Source organism: Rhinolophus hipposideros, assembly GCF_964194185.1.
Source record: "Rhinolophus hipposideros genome assembly, chromosome: 21".
NCBI lineage: Eukaryota > Metazoa > Chordata > Mammalia > Chiroptera > Rhinolophidae > Rhinolophus > Rhinolophus hipposideros.
Genome location: NC_138067.1, coordinates 46,655,025 through 46,674,144, shown reverse-complemented (window position 1 = coordinate 46,674,144; position 19,120 = coordinate 46,655,025). Strand labels below are relative to the sequence as shown.

General features: G+C 46.7%; 1 protein-coding gene across 1 annotated transcript; it reads right to left on the bottom strand.

Annotated features, from left to right (window-relative positions):
* Positions 1-1,269: 1,269 nt before the first annotated feature.
* CACNG7 (calcium voltage-gated channel auxiliary subunit gamma 7) lies at positions 1,270-19,120 on the bottom strand. Its single transcript, XM_081032372.1, has 6 exons — positions 18,971-19,120; positions 16,020-16,244; positions 15,263-15,349; positions 14,633-14,773; positions 2,042-2,187; positions 1,270-1,648 (listed from the first exon to the last, which is right to left on the bottom strand). The coding sequence occupies exons 2-6, from the start codon at positions 16,213-16,215 to the stop codon at positions 1,391-1,393; spliced, it is 828 nt and encodes a 275-aa protein (XP_080888498.1). The 5' UTR covers positions 16,216-16,244; positions 18,971-19,120; the 3' UTR covers positions 1,270-1,390.

Sequence of the window (19,120 nt, the reverse complement as noted above, 5' to 3'; positions counted from 1 at the left end):
CCAGCATCCAAAGCCCACCCCATCCCCCGCAGGCGGAGACGTGTTTGAAATAAAGTTTATTGAAGTTTCTGTTGGTATTTACATATGATACACAGTAAATAACAGAGCCAGGCCCCCCAACCCACCCGACGCCCCACCCCAAACCCCTCCCCCCAGCCTCGTTAAAAATCGCTGCGTAAAGACAGGTTAACTGCTGCGGTCCCCCCTCCCCCCTCCCCCCTAAGATGCAAACTAAAAGCCCCCGTCCCTCCCCTGCCGCCCTCCCCCCACCCCGGGGGCCTTTCAGGTTCCGTGTACAACACTGTGCTACCTCGCCCCTCTTCCCCTAATAAGGGGCGGTGGGCGAATTTCTGGGACCCCCCCAAATCTGTCCAAGGGGGAAAAATGGACCCTTGAAAGAGGCCAGAGTTGGGGGTCTGAGATGGGAAGGGGGACTTCAATGAGGGGGAGTGCCAGAAAATGGAAGACTTCGAGGTTTAGGGGGTGTCGACCCCCGCTACTGCCTCTGCCTCCCTTGAGGAACCTCAAGGGGGAAGAGGCGGGCACAGGTGTGGAAATGGCATGGAATTCCCTCACCCTAGGGTCCCATCCTCGTCCTGTGGTGTGCGGGGCTGGATGCACCCAGGGGCTTTGGCTGAGTGAGTGGAGAGGAGGGAGACAGAACGAGGAGGAGGAAGAAAGAGAAGCTAAGGACAGCTGGTCGGTTGGACAGCGCTCCCCGAAAGGCAAGTAACCTTCTGGCGGCCCAGCCAGTGAGAGCCCAGCCGGTGAGGAAGAAGGCGGTCTCCAGGGAAGCAGAGAAGTGTAGGGGGAGACCAGATGAACCAGACCCACAGCCTCCGGCCTCCACCCCACCCAGGAGCTATGGACGGAGCAAGGAAGTCCCCCGCTGCACCCAAGGACCCCAAGGTCCTGAGGTGAGACTGGGCCAGGACAGAGAGAAGTCGGGCAGAGGGGAGAAGAGGATGGTTGGCATTCCTGGCGGCTGCAGGACCCTACTCTCCAGCCCAGCGCCCCTGCGGGGAGGGAGCAAATGGGAGGGCTCAGCAGAGGTGGGCGCCTAAACCGCCGGCTGGCTGCTGAGGCAGGTGCGCAGAGCCGGAAAACGCCGGAGGCAGTAATTGGCTGAGAGGGGCAGGGCCAGAGGAAACGGGCGGACCCTACGGAAAAGGGAGAGGAACCATCTGGAAGGAGGGTCCAATGAAGTGGGCGGGCCAGGAAAGGGGAGGGGCTAGAGTGGTGGGGGGGGCCCACCGGGAAGGGCGGGGCTAAAGCCAGAGCAGCACCCCCCAGGTGGGAGCGAGGAGTTCGGTGGAGGGAGGGGAGCTGCGTTTCAGGGAGACCGGTGAGGAGGGTGTGGAGGAGAAGGGGAACTCCGAGTGGCGGGGCCTTAGCAGGGTGAGGTGGAGATGTGCAGATGGTCTGGATACTTGATGGCGGGAGGGTAGTTCTGCGTCATCTGAATGGACACGTCGCTGGAGATGTCGGAGGGGCTGCGGCCGCGGCGCCACGCCTCCGGCTGCAGGAACTGGCCGGAGTAGTCGGAGCAGTCGCTGAGACGCGGGCGGTAGAAGGCCGGGTGCGGACGATACATCTCCTCCTCGGCGTAGCGCTTGGTGAACAAGTACACGGACATCACGCCAGCCCCCTGTGGCAAGGCACGATCAGAGTTCCAGAAGCTGGCCCTGGGCTCCCTGTTACCCCAGGACCCAAGGTTCCTGGCCTCTAGCTTCCTTTCCCCAGAAGGCAGGAATTAGGACCCCAGTCCCCTCCTTCCCCAGGACCCCAGGTGTCCAGGCTCCCAGCCCCTTCCTGACTCAGAACCCCCAAAATCCAGGCCCCCAGCCTCTTCTGAGGACTCCAGAAGTCTGAGTCCCCAGCTCCCTCCTCCCCCAGGATCCAGGGGTTAGGCCCTCAGCCACCACCTCCCTCTTAATCCAAAGTCTACACCCCCAGCCTCCTCTTCCTCCTGAACCCAGGAATCAGGCCCCCAGACCCCTCCCCATTCAAAAACCTAGAGTCTGGGCCCCACAGACATCACCTCTTTGAGTAGGAAGGAGGAAGCAGCGAAGGCAAAAGACCACCCGTAGCGATAGTGGAAATACTGCTCAGAGCTGCTGGGCCTGTTCATGACCTCATCATTGATGCTGGAAATGTAAAGAACCAAGCCCACCACCAAGGAGAGACCTGGGGGAGCAAAGGGGTGCCCTTGGTCCATTAGCAAGAGACCCCTTGCCCCAGCCCAGGATTCTCCTCGTCTCACTGCTGTCCTCTCCCTTGTCCTCCCTGCTCTGGCCTGGACTAACTTCCATCTTTTGAAGCCTCTTGAATGTGGGCCTTGCCTGGGTGTGAGGACCCTAGAGATGAATCAACCTCCCCCTTCCCCACCCCAAATTTGCATCCAGGTCACAATTGGGGAAGGCAAATCTGGACGTTGGTCAATAGTCACACATGGTGATATGTGCTGTAAGGGAACTAGGAGCACACAGAGCTCTGTGGGGCCAGAAGAGGCACCAAACCCACCTGGGGGAGCAGGGCGGGGGGCAGGAGGAGCCAGGGAAAGCGTCCTAGAAGAATGACTTTGTCCAAGTCCTATGGGATGAGGCCCAGGGAAGAATAAGAATACTCATTATTCCACTCTGGGCAGAGCGCAAAGGCTTGGAGGCCAAGCATGAGCTGATCCACCCATGTAGTTACAACATGGGCCATAGTCACAAGAAACGAGGCCAGAGACGGGGCCGGGCACATGACCATGATGAACCTCGCATGCCAAGCTGAGGAGCTCGGCATTGATGCCAAAAGCACTAGGGAGACATGGAAGGTCTGGAGCAAAGACAGGGCCAGAGTGGAGTGTTAGCAGATCCTTGGGGGGCTGGTTGGTTCTGGGAAGAGATTGGAGGGGAGGCTCTAGAGTTGTATATTCCAAGAGGAGGAGGAGGAGGTCTGAGCTGAGGCTGCATGGATAACAATAGCAATAACATTAATTATAATAATAATAGTACTAATAATAATAGCAACAGCTTATATAGGTCTTGTTCTGTGCCAGGCACCACTCTTAGTGTCATATATGTATTAACTCATTCAAACCTCACAACACTTTCAAGTAGTACCATTTTTAACTCCACTTACAGTTGAGGAAATACAAGCACATAGGGAGGTGGAGAGGTGAGCTCTGGTTTGAGAATATATCAGAAGCAAACATCACTTCCTCAAGATGAACTTTCTTTTAAATAGTAGCCATGCCAAGGGTGGCTTGAGGAGGTTACAAAGTTCCCTGTCCTAAATTAATCCATGTAATCCTTATCAGCATTTCCTTTCAGACTCCTACAAACAAATACTTGTGTGCTCATCACCCCCCAGAACAAATCTAAATTCTTTCTATCACCTATAACATGGTCAGCAAGCTATGGTCTATGGGCTAAATCCAGCCCACCTCTGATTTTTGTATGGCCTACTAGCTAAGAATGGCTTCTACATAATTAAACGGTTGGAAAAAAATCAGAAGAAGAATGGTATTTTGTGGCATGTAAAAAGTGCATGGATTTCATTTGGCAGTTCCTCAAAGTCTTAAACACAGAATTACCAGATGAGCCAGTGATTCCACTCCTAGGTGTCTACCCAGGAGAACTGGAACCATATGCTCATCCTAAAACTTGTGTACAAATGTTTGTAGCAGCATTATTCATAATAGCCAAAAACTGGAAACAACCCAAATGTTTATCAACTGCATGGATAAACAAAATGTGGTATAGCCATATAAAGGAATATTATTCAGCCTAAAAAAGGAATGAAGTACTAATTTATGCTACCACATGGATGAATCTAGAAAATATGCTAAGTGAAAGAAGCCAGACACAAAAGAGCACATATCGTATGGTTCCATTTACATGAAATGTCCAAAATAGGCAAATTCACAGAGATGGAAAGTGGATTCGTGGTTGTCAGGAAATGGAGTGGAGGGGGAGAATATGACTGACTATTAAAGGGTGTGAAGTTTCTTTTCAGGGTAATGAAAATGTTGTGGAACTGTGTAATGGAGATGGTTGCACAACCTTGTGAACACATTAAAATCCACAGAATTATATGAACTTTAGGTTATGTGAATTATAATATCTCAATTTTAAAAGTCTATGAATTTCAAATTTCAGGGTCCATAAATAAAGTTTTCTTGGGACACAGCCCCAGCGCATTTGTTTACACATTGCCTGTGGCTGCAGCAGCAAGGCTGAGGAGTTGTGACAGAGACTGTATGGCCAGTAAAGCTGAAAATATTCATTGTCTGGATCTTTCAGAAAAACTTTCCTGACCTCCTGACTACAATGCCTATGTGGTCTGGTGCCTGCCAGCCTCAGCCCCGGTTGGCCTCTCCTTGCTCCCTCGTTAGACCATGTGAATTCCCACGCTCCCTTGAACACATCAAGGTCATTTCTGCCTCAGAGCCTTTGCACTCACTGTCCCCTCCACCTGGGATGCTCTTCCCCCTGATTTCTCCATGTCTTTGTCACTTCATTTAGATTTCTCCTCCCTGTCACCTCCTTAGAAAGCCTTTCTATGATCTCTCTGTTTTAAAAAAATGTTCCTTCACACAAAGTAAGAGAATGAAAACTATGAGGGGCTACCATGTCTCATGCATCAGATCGTTAAAAGTGAAAATGCTTCACAACATTTTCTTCTGATGAGGCCAAGGGAACAGAAGCTCTTATATGTTGCCAGTGGGGATGTCGCTATGGATGGGAGTTTGGCCATCTCTACCAAAACTACTACGTGTTTATCCTTTAACCCAGGAATCCCACTCCTAGGAATCTATCCTGAAGATATCCGCCCAATGACATGAAAGCTCATAGGCACAGGTGAACGCACTGCAGCATTATTCGTAACTGCAAAATATCAGAAACAACCTAGATGCCCTTACACAGCAGATTCATGAAATAATCTATAAAACATCATATAACAGAGTACTGAGCCTCTGTGAAATGAGAATGAGGACAAGCTCTGGGAACTGACAAGCAGTTCAATGATAGTCCAGACTTTGTCACTAAGTTAAAAAAAAGGAAAAGTAATGCACAAAACAGTATATAGAATGCTGTGTTGAAAGCAAAAAAGAAGGGTACATGAGAACACATATAGGAATCTGTTTATTTTTGCAAAAGGAGACCTCTGGGAAGAAAACAAACAAATGAAATTGATCACCTACGGGGGACAGGCGAGAACCTGAAGGAAAAGATGGAGAGAAAGAGGCACTCTGAGTTGGACCTTTGGAACTATGCTAATATTTTATATATTCAAAAGATAAAGTCAATAAGGATGGGAAAAAACTAAAATTGAACACAAACAAAAACAAATGAAACTCACTTCATATCAAATGAATAGTACGACCACAGGAGGGGGGAAGTCGTTATCTAAGGAACTTTTAGACACATTGCTTTGACTGTATATCTCAGTCTGAAGACAAAAAGATCTGCCAAGAAATCTTGAACCTTAACAGTGTTTTTGTTGTTGTTGTTATTGAGAGTGGTGTTAAGTTAGTGGTGTTAAGGTAACAATTAAGTTATTCTGTGTGGGTTGTAGGGTTGAGCAAATGTGTAAACCTATCAATGTTTTGGGGAGCTAGGGTTCTCATTCTGAAAGAAGGAAGATACAAGTCAGAATGGGATAAGTCAGGGAAGAACCCTGTGGTGTTTAGGTGCAATATAAACTCCTGTTTCATAAATATATATAATTTCCCAACTTTATATCCTAAAAGATTCTAGAAGCAGTGACACCTCAGCAGCAATAAGCACCCAGATTTTGATCTCTAATACCATCCCTCATTAAATAAGGAGCTAGGGCTCCCAGGAGACATAGCTAATTTGAAGACTGGGGCAGGAGCATAAACGTGTACTCCTGCCACAAAGTAAGGAAGGAAGTGGTCAAAAAATGAGGGGGACATCTCAAACAAGGAAACAGGAACTAGTTTGAAGGGTCTTTCTGATAGTCCAATTGGGGAAAATGCGAACATCAAAATGAATAACAAAAGTAACAGCATATAATACACTGAATTCAAAAAAATGTGAATCCATACTGACATATTTTTTAAATAAATAAATGATAAAAGAAGAGAGAAACATTTTCTTTACGTAGTTGGAAGACACCATCTCGCAACCCTAACAGTAACATAATGATTCAGGCAAACCTCATTGGTGAACACTAAATCGCTGAATGACGGAATCTCCCCACGGAATATCTGTTAATTACAAAGAGATTATTTAAAACAAAACAAAACCAAAAAAACACTTCCTTTATTGTAAAGGAAACTGACTGATACCAATTTAACTAAGTGATGGAAGTTAACATCAGTAATGGGGCAGACTGACACCACGGCGTCCCCATGTGAATGTACCACTGCTTCACTCAGAGCATAGTATTCCTGCTGAAAATGTGTAACCTGAATCCACTCCTGAGGAAACTGGGGCATTCTACAACACAGCTAGCCATGCTCTTCAAAAAGAGTCAACATGAAAGATAATTAAAAAAAAAAAAGAAAGAAAGAAAGGGCACAGGAGCTGTATAAAAAAGATGAAAGGAGACAAAAGAGACACGACAAGGGAACACAAACTGTGATGCTAGATTGGATCCCAAATCCGGGGCGGAGGGACGACTATAAAAGACAGTACTGGTAAAATTGGGATATGGATTGTGTATTGGCTATAGTACTGTATAAATATTAAACTTTCTGAATTTGATTATTGTGCTGTGGTTAAAAAAGGAAGTGTGCTTATTCTTAGGAGATACTTGCTGAAGTCTTTAGAGGTGAAGTGTTTGCAACTTATGTTCAAGTGGTTTTATAGATAAATAGATAGATAGATAGATAGATAGATAGATAGATAGATAGATAGATAGATAGAGATGATAGATAACAGACAGGGAAAGGCAAATGTGGCAAAATGGGGGTGGCCAGATGGCTCAGTTGGTTAGAGAGCGAGCTCTTTTCTTTTTAACTGGGGAATGTTGGGGAATACTGTGTTTCTCCAGGACCCATCAGCTCAAAGTCATTGTTCTTTCAATCTAGTTGCAGGGGGCGAAGCCCACCATCCCATGCGGGAATTGAACTGGCAACCTAGTTGAGAGCTCGCTCTCTAAACAACTGAGTCATCCCGCAGCCCTAGAGTGCAAGCTCTTAACAGGGTTGCAGGTAAGATTCCCACGTGGGCCAGTGAGCTGGGCCCCCAGCAACTAGATTGAAGGACAATGACTTGACTTGGAGCTGAGGGGTCCTGGAAAAACACACTGTTCCCCAATATTCCCCAATTTTAAAAAAAAGCACATGCAGAAATTAAAGTACTACATTGTAAATGTTATTTAAAAAAAAAAATAGTCTAGGTGAAGGGTATATGGGTTCATTGTATTATGTTTGCAACTTTCCTGCAGTTTTAATTTTTTTCCAAAAAAATATAAAATAACAAAATAGGTATCCCCAAACAAGATTTTCCCCCAAAGTGCCAAACAAAGTGTGCAGCTACTTATTGATTATAAAGAGAAAAATGTCCCTTTTCAATGGAGAGCTCTTATGACCACCACCTTTACCAAAGGTTCAAACTATACCACTCATGGTGGAACAACCTGACATGATTTGCTACCTGAGGTAAAGATATAAAGAACACGTACCACCTCTGAATCTTCTTGCCAAACATGTTCAACCTGAATCTAATCAAGCCAGGCCTCTCGTTTAGACATACATCCAGGTTACATAAAATACAAGGAAAGAGGAACAAATTAAATGATGCCACTAGGAAACAATCACATAAATCCAGGGTGTGAGATAGTCTACAAAAGGACAATGATAAGGGTCAAGCTGATAACACCTGAAGGAGTGATCATTTTTAACCTCTCAAAGAGAGATAACCAGACATTGTTTTGTCTCCGATGTAATGCAGTCAGGTGTAAACAGCACCACCTATCTATAAAAGATTTTTGGGAAAAAAAAAATCAAACCTGGACCCCATCAACAACAGTTTTACAAGAAAACACAGTGATGGATGGACATATAAGACCACAACACAGGAATGCAATTGGAAACTACAGCGTGGGAATTCTACAAGACAAATGACCAAATTTCTTCAACAAATAAATCGCAAGGAAAAAATAGGAGAGACTGTTATAAACCAAAAGAGGCTTTGGAGATCTATCAACTAATCGCACAAGTGGAATTTAGATCCTGATTTGCAACAAACTAACTGTAAAAAAAGAACTTAGGAGACAAGTGGGGAAATTGAACATTTACTAGATATTAAATGACATTAAGCAGCTATTCTTGTTTGGGCATGATAATGGCATTGTGGCTATGTTAAATATGAGTAATAAAATACTTATTTCTCAGAAATATACTGAAATGTTTGTGGATACGATGACTTACTGTGTGAGAATGGCTTTAAAGTAATGTAGTGAAGTGCAGAAGGGAGCTAGGCAGTACAGCTAAAAAAAGATTCACCATATGTTGATAATTGTTGAAACTCAGTGAAGGATACACGGCATTTCATTATACTATTCTTTCTATATTTTTATAATGAAATACATTTTAAAAGTCAGCATTGTAAATAAAATAGTGGGGAACTAGTCTAGACTAAAAGAGACATTAACTAAATACTATGCATGAACCTAGATGGAATCCTGGTTCTGGGGGAAGCTGTAAAAGACATTCTTGAAACCACTAGAACAGTTTGAAAACAGAATAAATTATATTATGGAATTCTTGTAAAATATCTAGGTGCTTTATGATGTTGTAGTTATGTAAAAGAATGCCCTTACTCTCAAAAGATGCATGCTAAAATGGTTAGAGATGAACAATCATGATACCTGGAACTTACTTTCAAATGGTAAAGCCAAAAAAAAAAAAAGTGTGTGTGTGGCAGGGGGATAGAAAGGTGGGGAGAGAATATGGCAAAACATTAGCAAAATGAAGGATGTAAGTGGATCTAGGTGGAAGAAGGTATACCAGTGATCACTGTACTATTCTATAAATTTCAGTCTTCATTAAAAACTTGGAGTGATTGAGATGAGATTAATATGACCCCCCATCACTCTCCTTCCCTTTAACCTGCTTTATTTTTCTTTGTAGCACTTATCAACTGACATTATGTTTTCCATCTATTTGTAATTTCTTTGTGACGTATCTCCCCACCCCCACTAGGAGGCTTGGAACTCGTCTACCTTATTCCCAGTTGCATCAAGCACAAGATCCGGCACATAATAAATACTAGTCTAATGGATGAGTATATTCGCTTCTCAACTGGAACTTCCAGAAAAGCTCGTGGTTGCTCTCCCCTTTTTTATCCACTCTACATCCCACCATTCCTGTGTCTCCTCTAAGAACTGAACTTTTCTTGCTCTGAACTTTCATAGTGCTTTCAACTTATAGTATTTCTTAATTTTGACATTTAAGAAGAGGATGCCCATGATGTGTTGCATGGTGGAAAGTCATCCAAGATAGATCTTGACAGATGAGCATGTTTATAGGAAAGGAATACTGAAGGAAGCCCAGAGACCACATTTACTCAGATACTCTAGTCAAATGTGGGGGGGGGGATCATCTCAATTCCTCTCTCTCATTTATCAAGAATGCTCAGTCACCAAGTCATGTCCATTTTATTTCCTGAATCTCATAAATCTAAACCCCTTTTACACCCCCAAGGCCTCTGACCCAGCTAAGGCTAATTCTCTATGCCTGCACCACTGCTCCCCAATCTTTCTTTCCCTGTTTTAGAAACTGGCTATTTCTAAGACCCACACTGAATTCTATCCTTCTCTTTGCAAAAGTCTCCCTTGGCTCCCTACTGTCCACAGAAGAAGATATTCATTCCACAGCCTAACATTCCAGGCTCTTTATGATGTGACCCCTTGTAATCACGCCTGCCTCACCTTCAGTCCCTTGTTCCACATTACAGTTCTAAATACCATACTCCATAAGGAGAGCCAGGAGCAGGGGTTGATAAGAAGACAACAAATATTTCCAAAGAGAAAGGTTTGTTGTTGTTGTTGTTTTGCTTTTAGTAATTGAAAATTAAGTTAAAACAATGTCAATAGGTAAATTATTCTTGTCATTCTTTCTCCTTCTTGGCCATTTTACAGTGTCTTTGGTTCTCCAAAAATAACCCATTTCCCTCTTTTTCTTTCTTTTTTTGGAATTAGAAAACATTTCCAATTTTTATTCATAAATCAAACAGCAAAAGTAGATTTACAGAGCCACATATCAATAACAAAACAAGAAGGAAACAAATATTCCAGAGATACCTTCAAAACCAGGCTAAAAATCTGCAGTTAAGCTGGGGTTGCATAGACAACAGGTTATATTAATATTTATTCCTGCATTTTCTCAATAAGTTCTTCCTTATATTTGCCCTTCCCTCTTTTTCTACTTCCCTTCCCTCTTCCTTTCTCTGTAACCCAACTCTCTTTCTTCCCTCTTCACCACACGAGCTTCGGAATTCTCAGAGCACAGTAGGCAAGAATCACCTACACTCCAAGTGGAATAGAAACATTCTGGCTTTAAAATAGCGTTTCAGGACCATGGAGAGCTGCACATGTGTCCCCCTCAGTCTTAAGGGCTTTCTAGGGTCTTAACACATGCTGTGAATACCATCTACATACAAAGCACTTCTCTTTCTTCACTTAAAAAATTCCCCCTCGCCCTTTCAGTATCATCAGCATGGATATCGTTTCTTGGAATCCTGGTCACTCCAACCCTCCTCAACCTCCTTACTGTGTCAGATTAAGACATGCCCCCTTTCCCCAGCATTCCCTGAGCTGTCTTTATCATTCATCTGTTATACAAATATTTCAATCTGCATTTGTACCAGCAACTCATCTATGCTCGGCAGATACAAATGGGAGCCTATTTGTAAAGGTCCCTGACTTTTAGAGTTTACATTCTGGTGTGATGGGACAGAAAAACAAATATGACTGACAATAGCAATAAGTGCTGTAAAACGAATAAGATAGGGAATGGGATAGTAGAGCGGGTGCAAGGCAACATTAGGTATTGTCAGAGAAAGAAACTCTGAAGAGGGAAAGATGGAGGAGCCCTTTGAGAGTCACGGGGAAGAGACTTCTGAGAATGGAGGGCTAGTGAGTGTAAAAGTCCTCAGATGGGCCTGAGATTTACATTTTCAAAGAATAGCAGGAGGCCAGTGTAGCTGAAGTTATAAGCAAGGGAAAGAATGTCAGTGGGTTAGGAAATGAGGTCACAGATCTGAGCAGTAGTCAAATCATGGAAAACCTACAGGCCAGCATGAAGAATCTGGACATATTCTAAGTGCAATGGGAATTCACCAAAGCACTGAAGGGATTTAAGAGGTGTGTGACAAGCTTTGATGGACGTGTTGCGGGCTGTGGTGTGACTGGCTGCATGTGAGCCTCAGTCAGGAATCGCCTGTGTCCGGTGCCCACACAGGACCTGGCGTTGTGGATGTCTCTGTAAGAGGTTGGTGAGGGAATCCGTGAGCAGATGCACAGAACGTGTATTTGAGGGTCAGGGGTTAATGGGTCACATTGGGAAGCATGCTTCTTAGACCTGGAAGAAACTCAGCGTCACTCCAGCCTCCTCACCCTGTCTTTCACTAACCACCCCCAGTCAGTCGTATGGTTTGATTCATTCTTCTGTCAATGTCCTTCTCTCTCAGAGCCATCCAGTCACCTTTATCCTGACAGCTCCAGCCCCAGTTCCAACCTTATCTGCTCTTGCTTGGACCGTTGTACGAGCCTCCTCTTCAGTTTGCCATTTCCCTCCAGTCCATCCCCAACGTAGGTCCCTGAGGGATGTTTACCACCCAGTGTGACCTTTTCCTTCCCCTGCCCCAACCCATCCACTGCTTTCTCCAGAACTGTATGCCAATTCCACCATTTCCCAGACCTCGGGCACCTTCTGTTTTTCTCTCTAAGTCTTGGATTCCTCATTGGGAACTTGAGGTGGCTGGACAGATCATTCCATTCCAAAATCTAAGCTATTGGTACTATTTCCATCCTTTCCTCTCCTTTTAAATCTTTTTTTTTTTCATTTTTATGATTTCTACTTGTGATGGGGCATGGTGCCATGGTGAAAGCCTGGGTTGGAATCCTGCTTCCATGATGGAGCAACTTAACCTCTGGTGCTTCTGTTTCCTCAACTGGAAAATGAGAATAATAATGGCATCTGCCTTACAAAGTGAAGAAAAAGAAATAATTTAATTTGCACAAGGCACTTAGAACTTCCTCAAACCATGTCACTCAACAAAGTGTTTATTATTATGGTTGTCGTTGTTACTACTACTATTTATGTATGCATGTATATATATATTTAAAACTACCACGTGTTGAGCAGTTATTGTTATAGACCAGGCACTGGGTTAGCTCTTCACACCCTTGATTTAAACCAGGGATCAGCAAACAACAATTTGTCCCACCGTGCTTTTTTGTGCAGTTTGTGAGCTAAGCACGGTTTTTACATTTTTAAATGGTGGGGAGAAAACCAAAAGAAGAATGTTCATGACCCATGAAAGTTAGATTGATTTCAAATTTCAGGGGCCATAGCAATGTTATTGGAACGCAGTCAGGTCCCCTGCTTCATCTCCAGTTGCTGGGGTACTACAATGTTACGGTTCACAAGCCTGACATATTTACTATCTAAAGTTTGCCAACACTTGACCAAGATTTGTTCTCTCAACAACTTCACAAAGGAAGGCTATAGCACACACAGTAAGTGGCAGAATTTGAACCCAGGTCTTTCCAGGTTCACAGCAGCATGTGTCATCAGCCTTGAAAGTACAGCCTTGAAAGTACATGACTGGACACCTTGGGATGGGGTAGATCGGTCATAGTCTATGAAATAAACTCGAGGAAGGAGTTCAGGAAATAGGGATCAATCCTACTCAAATTATTCTGTTGTTACATCAGAGGCCTGACTTCAGCCTTGACAATACTATCAATCCTCACCTTGACCTTGGGAAGTCAGATCCTGGTGCACTGGTAGGAGCACGGGTTTTGCGATGAGAAAACCCTCAATTCTAATCCCAGCTCTGCCATTGACTAGCTAGGTCACCTGTTCTGTTTCCTCTTCTGTGAACCACAAACAATGGGATTTTCCTTGTATTGGATAGATTAAATAAAGTCTCCATGCTACCTATTCTAGCCCCACTTTCTCTCTCTCTAGGCCACCATTTTTCCATCTGAAAAATGATTAGACTCTTTGCTCTGACACTCTGGGATGGTGACATTCTACATGTCTTTTTTTAGCTCATTGTCTGGCTCCACATGCCGTGACTCAAGTTTGCATGGAGGCCTCACCCTGGTTTCCCTGGAAAAGGTCTCGTTTCAGGTTGGAGGCACGAGGGAGGTTTAGCCTAGAGAAAGGTGAGTGAAGAGCGGGAGAACACTGGGGCAGGGATATTCAAAGATTTATCTGAGCCACCTCAAAAGGGAGGAGCCAACTGGGGGTCCCAAGTTGCAGAATGGAAATAAGGTGTACAGCAGGGTTTGTTTATAAAATGTCAACTGGATTAAAAGGACTTGGATGGAGTTTAATTAAATTATGTTAAATTAATTTGGATTGAATTTAAGAATTGAGTCAGAATGAATTGGGGTTAGTTGGACCAGATGTATTAGAGCTGAGGTGATCTGAACTGACCTGAGATGAGCGGGTCTGAATTGGTCTATACTGAGCTGCAATTTCAAAGAGGGGAACACCAGAAAGAACTCCACTCTGGAACAACACTTGAGTCCCTGAGGAACCAGCTTATACTGGTATCTTGGGCAACTCCTTGAGCAATTCTGGGCCCCAGTACCCCCATTTTATCAAGTGAGTGCTAATAATAACTCCCAGGCAGAGATGTTATGAGGAGGGTTTGAGATCACTCAGGCAAGAGTCTAACAGCTCAACAAAAAAAAAGAACTATAAACACATATTGAACTCCAGTCAATGACATGCATAGTGAACTATTTAGGGTGAAGTGTACTGATGCCTCAACTCACTTTGAATTGCGTAAAAATAAGATAAATAACAATAAGATAGAGTGATGGATGGGTAGAAATATAGATAGATGACCAGAGACAGGACAGAGCAAGTCTAGTAATATGGTATTAGTTGACTCTTAAGTGGTGGGTACATGGGTATTGTCTTCAAAATTCTTCTGCCTTTTCAGTTTGTTCGAAAAGTTTTTAAATAAAATGTTGCACAGGAAATAAAGAGACTTGCAATCTGTTGATTGCTGAAATATCAGCAGTGGTTAAAAATACAGCCTCTGGAAGCAAAATTTGTGAGCCCCAGTTCTGCTCTCACTGGTTGTATGGCCCTGAGCAAATGACTTCATCTCTCCGAGTGGTTGTTTCCATATCTGTGAAATGGGTCTATTAATAGTGTTTACCTCACAGGGTTGTGAGTATCAGAACACAGCCTAATACCAAATTAGCACCCAATAAGCATTCGCTATGAATTGGTACTCTCAACGAAGCTGTGAAATAGGCACTGCTATCTCCACCTCACGGAGGAGGAAAGTGGGTCTCAGAAACGTGCCGCAACTCCTCTAGGATTACACAGCAAGGAAGTGGCTTTCTTAGTGGAAGAGGGACCACAGGTTCTTGGAACCAGAATAGTCCCGCAGACCCTAAGTTCTTCCCTTGGGCTCACCCGATAGGATGAAGAAGATGCCAGAAACGAAGGCCAGAATGGTCCTCTGGGGGCGGATGTGGCCGATGTTGCTGATGACGAAGGCGGTGAACACAAGGAAGAGGCTGACCATAGGGAAGGGAGTGGCTGTGCGCACTGTCTCTGGGGGAGGGGGAGAAAAGAAACGTGGGGAGGTGGTGAGGGAGGCGTCTTCAGGGGACACCTCCCCATTCCCCTGACGTCTCCATTTCCACCCTCACCCGCGCCCCCTTGGGTGGCTCTACCCCTTTCCGTACTCCTCCCCTTTCTGATATTTCCACTGCAGACTCCATCCCTTCACCCAGGCCACGCCTCCTTTGGTTTGACCCCATTTCCTGTTGGCTCCACCCACTGCCGGGCCCGCCCCTTCAGTCTCGCCCCTCCTCCTAACCTACTGACTCTGCCTTCTTTTTTCCCCCTTTTTTTAGTCACCAAAAAGGATTTATTCGAGAGGAGAAAGGGTTGCATGCAAGCCACGTGCACCCACTCCGCCTTCTTTCCAGCCTGCATTCCTTCCCTTCTCCCTCACCTCTTTCCTGGTCCTGCCCTTTCTCCCAGGACCTGCCCTGTGAACCTGGCCCCTTGTTGCCTACGCCCCCCACTTCCCCTCACTCAGAATATTCTCCGTGTTTTCCGTCACCAAGTTGATCTCCGGTTCAAGAAAATATTCCGAGGCCACGCAGCGACCCTTCTCCCGGCCTGGGGGATGATAAGAAGGCAGGGCTAAATGAGAGGCTCCTAAGCTCTGGAGAGAAAATCCTCTGAGAGGACGCACAGTCGAGAGACCCCAGGATGGGGATGTGAGGCTTAATCCCGGGGTTACCGTTTGTACTATTCTTAGGCGGTTGTGAATTGGGGTAGGCAGGAGGTCTGGAAGCTCCTCTTGCCAGCTGCCCTAGAGACCCATGGAAAGAGCAGGGCTGGGCTTGAACCCTGGGTCCCAAGTGATGAGGGGCTGTGAGCCAAGACTCTTGGATCCCTAAAAAGAATAAGGTCTGAGGGAGGGACGGGCAAGATTCCTACAAGGGGGCGTTTCTGTGGTCGCTGGGAGGCATGGATGCTTTATCCTGTCCATTCAGCACTTGAACTCTCCAGCGAAAAAGTTCTGAACCTACACTACTGCTTCTAAGAGGCGATTTTGTGGTTCTCCTGGGATTAGGGACCTGGAGACAGTGTCAGCACTGGGGCTCCTAGATCCTGGGAATAAAGGGCTAGAAATTGAGTCTCCAGGGGGGAATTTGACTCTCCAGGAGAGAAAAAGGATCCGTTTCTGGATTTCTGGAACCCAAGGGATGGCACTACGGATAAGTACTGTTGGGTTCCAGGCAAGGACCAGGACAATTGAGTGGAGGGCAGGTGAGGTCTGTACCTGCGAAGAAGCAGACGCGCCAGAGGCCGGCGTGCAGCGCCATCTTGACCTCCGTGGTCTGGTTCTGCGGCAGCACCGTTCCCTCCTCCATGTACAGCCAGTAGTCAGTGCTGACCGCGATGCCCACCAGCAGCAGGCCACACGCACCAAACACACTGCTCAGCAGGGTCAGGGCACGGCTACTGCAGTGACTCATCCTCAGCGGCGGGGGACGCCCTGCGGGGCCTGAGGGACCGGGAAGCTGCCCTGGAGAGGACTGATGGGAGGGACTAGAGTCCCCAATCCCATGCAGCCACCTGGGACAGTGAACCCAGGCCAGAAACACCAATTCCCAAATCCAAACCTCTCTAATCTGACCTCTGTGTCTTGACCTATGACCCCATCCCTGGATTTGAACCAGTGACACCAACTGTTGACCCTCAACCCAGAGATTGGCCTTCCCAAACTTAATAATTGTGCTCTGGCTCTGACCCCCAACCAGACCCCCAACTTCAGGGTAAGATTTCCAGCTATCACCTTCAGCCCAGAGTCAGAGATTGAACCTTGGCTCCAACTATGTGTCCAGATCTGGGTACCAAACATTATGACTCTGATTAGAAACTCAATTTCCAGATTCTCAAACCCAGAACCAGGCTCTCCAACCCTAACCTCATGTCCTGACCCGAGACCTTAACAGCAGAACACTGGACTGCACCAGAATCCCTAACCCTGAGCCTGGGCCCTTGACTCAGAAGCTATTACACTGATCAGGCACTCCAACACTAAGAGCAGGCACATACCTCCAATCCTGACTCTGTACCCTGATCCAAGCCACCAACCTTGAATACCTGACTCCAACAAGGGCCTGTGACCTCAACTCTGAGCTGGGAACTAGGTCCCTGCACCCTGAGTGTTGGACCTTCAAGACTGGATGCTGAGCAACGTGACCCGTGTAAAAACCCTAACCCAGGCCACACAGTCCTGACTGCATGCCCTGACCTTATACCCTGACCTTATATACCTTTCCTTTGGACTCTGTCTCTGAAAGCAACCAGAAATCCCCCAAGGGGGTCACTAATCAAAGACTTTAACCTCATAACCTGGCCTCAGGCCCTTGATCTCAGGCCTACCGAAGACCTTGAGCAGAGACACCCCCCCACCTAAATTTAAACCCTTAGAATCTTATCTTGACCCTTAACACCCAATTGTATCACCAACACCTTAACCCATCAATGTGGGTTAACTCTGATCATGTGCATTGACCTCAATTTGGTATCCCCAATCTGAGATCGTGGCCCATGACCCAGATCCAAGATTCCAGGACCCTAATTCTCCCCCATCCCAGATCCAGGCAGGCCTCTGAATCTGGGACCCTGGAACGCCATCCCAAGCTGCTGGATCCCAGAACATTGAGACCCAGAGACCTGGAGCCAAGATTTTGAATAGAGGCTCCAGAATGTCAAAACCATGATTTGGAGACTCCACCAACTCAGCACCCTAACCACAGCACTCCAGCCAAATAAGTGATCCTCCTTCAATTTAAGGATCAGTGCTCTAAACTCTAAAACCCTAATCAGGAAATTTAGGAACCCATCCCCTTCATCCCCTATCACAAGATTCCCCAATTCCCCACCAGAGATTCCCATGCTAGGACTTTCAATTACACACCCTCTTTAGCATCCAAACTGGAACCCTGATCCCTATCACACTGGATCCTCCAAACAGTTCACAGCTGGGACTTTCAAATTCAAATCAGGAATCTGGAGATTTCAACTGGGGTGCTCCTCATCCCTTATCCACCACCCTTCACCCCCATCACAAATTTTTCCCTAAACTACACAATCCCGTGATTTGGGTGGCTCAACATGGGATTCCCATCCTATCTCAACCAAAGACCTCTACATCCCTGAGTACCAGACTCCCCATCCTCTTTTTAACTATGAAGATTAAGACACGTAAGCACTCCCTCAACAATGCAGCCATGACTTGAGACCCCACATGTTTAAACCACAATGCTGGTAGCCTTGAAACTCTGCCTTACCCCTATAAGGACAATAAGGAGTCTGAGACAACTTTCACCACTAACCCCAATACAGCATCCAGTGCCCCCGACCCCCAACCCCAGCCTCCTGGGGGACTCAGGAATCTGAGTCTGGCAGAGCTCAGACCAGCTTTTCCTCCCATCCCCCATCCCATGTCTCCAGGGCTTGACCACCAGCTGCCTGCTCCTCTTCCAGTCAGCTCAGCTCAGAAATAAGCATCAGAAACCCTGTTACCCTTACTGCCTTAGTCTCAGGTAGCTGACCTCAGCTCCCCCCCCCCCCATTGGCTCCCTGGACTCTGGACTGGGACCTGGTCCATTGTCACCCATATCTCTTCCCCTTTGGGAGCCCCTTCCTTTCTTGCTCCGATTCCTCCTCAGTCTAAATGACCTGCCCAGATCTCTATATTCTCCAGCCTCCAGCCTTTATCCTTTGGGAGCCTCCTCCTAGGCCTGGAATCTCCTTCTTATCCTTCATTTCCCCATCCTCTCCTGGATTCAGCCATTCGGATGCCCGTCGTCCCCTTCGCCAAGTCCCACGTCCAAACTCCATGTCCCTTCAGTCTCTGGAGAGATGTACCCCCCTTTCCCGGGACTCCTCAGACTCACATCTTGCTCTTAGAGGGCCAGGAGCCTCCTTCCTCCAGGACCGCTTCCCTCAAGGACCTGGCCTGCACCTTTCCCAGACCCCACGGTATCTAAGACTCGGACATGAACAGTATAGTTGACCCACTCCGGACCCTGGGACCCAGTCCTTCGAATTTAGGCCGAAATGTCCCTCCATCCCCCATTGCATCCCGAACTCGGGCGTCCTGACCGCCAGAATGCCACCCCCCGGAGCCACTCAGGTCCCTTTTAGATCCAATGTCCGGCCCTCGGCCACCTCAAGGGGAACCCCCACCTCCTTCCAGGACCCTCCCCTCGTGCTCACCTCGCTCAGGGCTGGGCGGACGCTCCGGGCCGCGGGCCCCGCAGCCGCATGACCGGCCCCGCGGCTTCCCCCGGCCGCTGCCGCCGCCACCGGGGTCGCCGGTGCCCGCGCCCCCCGCCGCCGCCCCGGAGCCCGGCGTCCCGACCCCCT

Bases quoted from the DNA above. Each gene is read 5' to 3' on its own strand.
- CACNG7 (XM_081032372.1), bottom strand. From the start codon at position 16,215: ATGAGTCACTGCAGTAGCCGTGCCCTGACCCTGCTGAGCAGTGTGTTT. The intron at 15,350-16,019 runs GTACAGACCTCA...ATCATCCCCCAG, and splicing joins GCGCGTCTGCTTCTTCGCAG to GCCGGGAGAAGGGTCGCTGC. The intron at 1,649-2,041 runs GTGATGTCTGTG...GCCTTGCCACAG, and splicing joins CCTCCTTCCTACTCAAAGAG to GGGGCTGGCGTGATGTCCGT.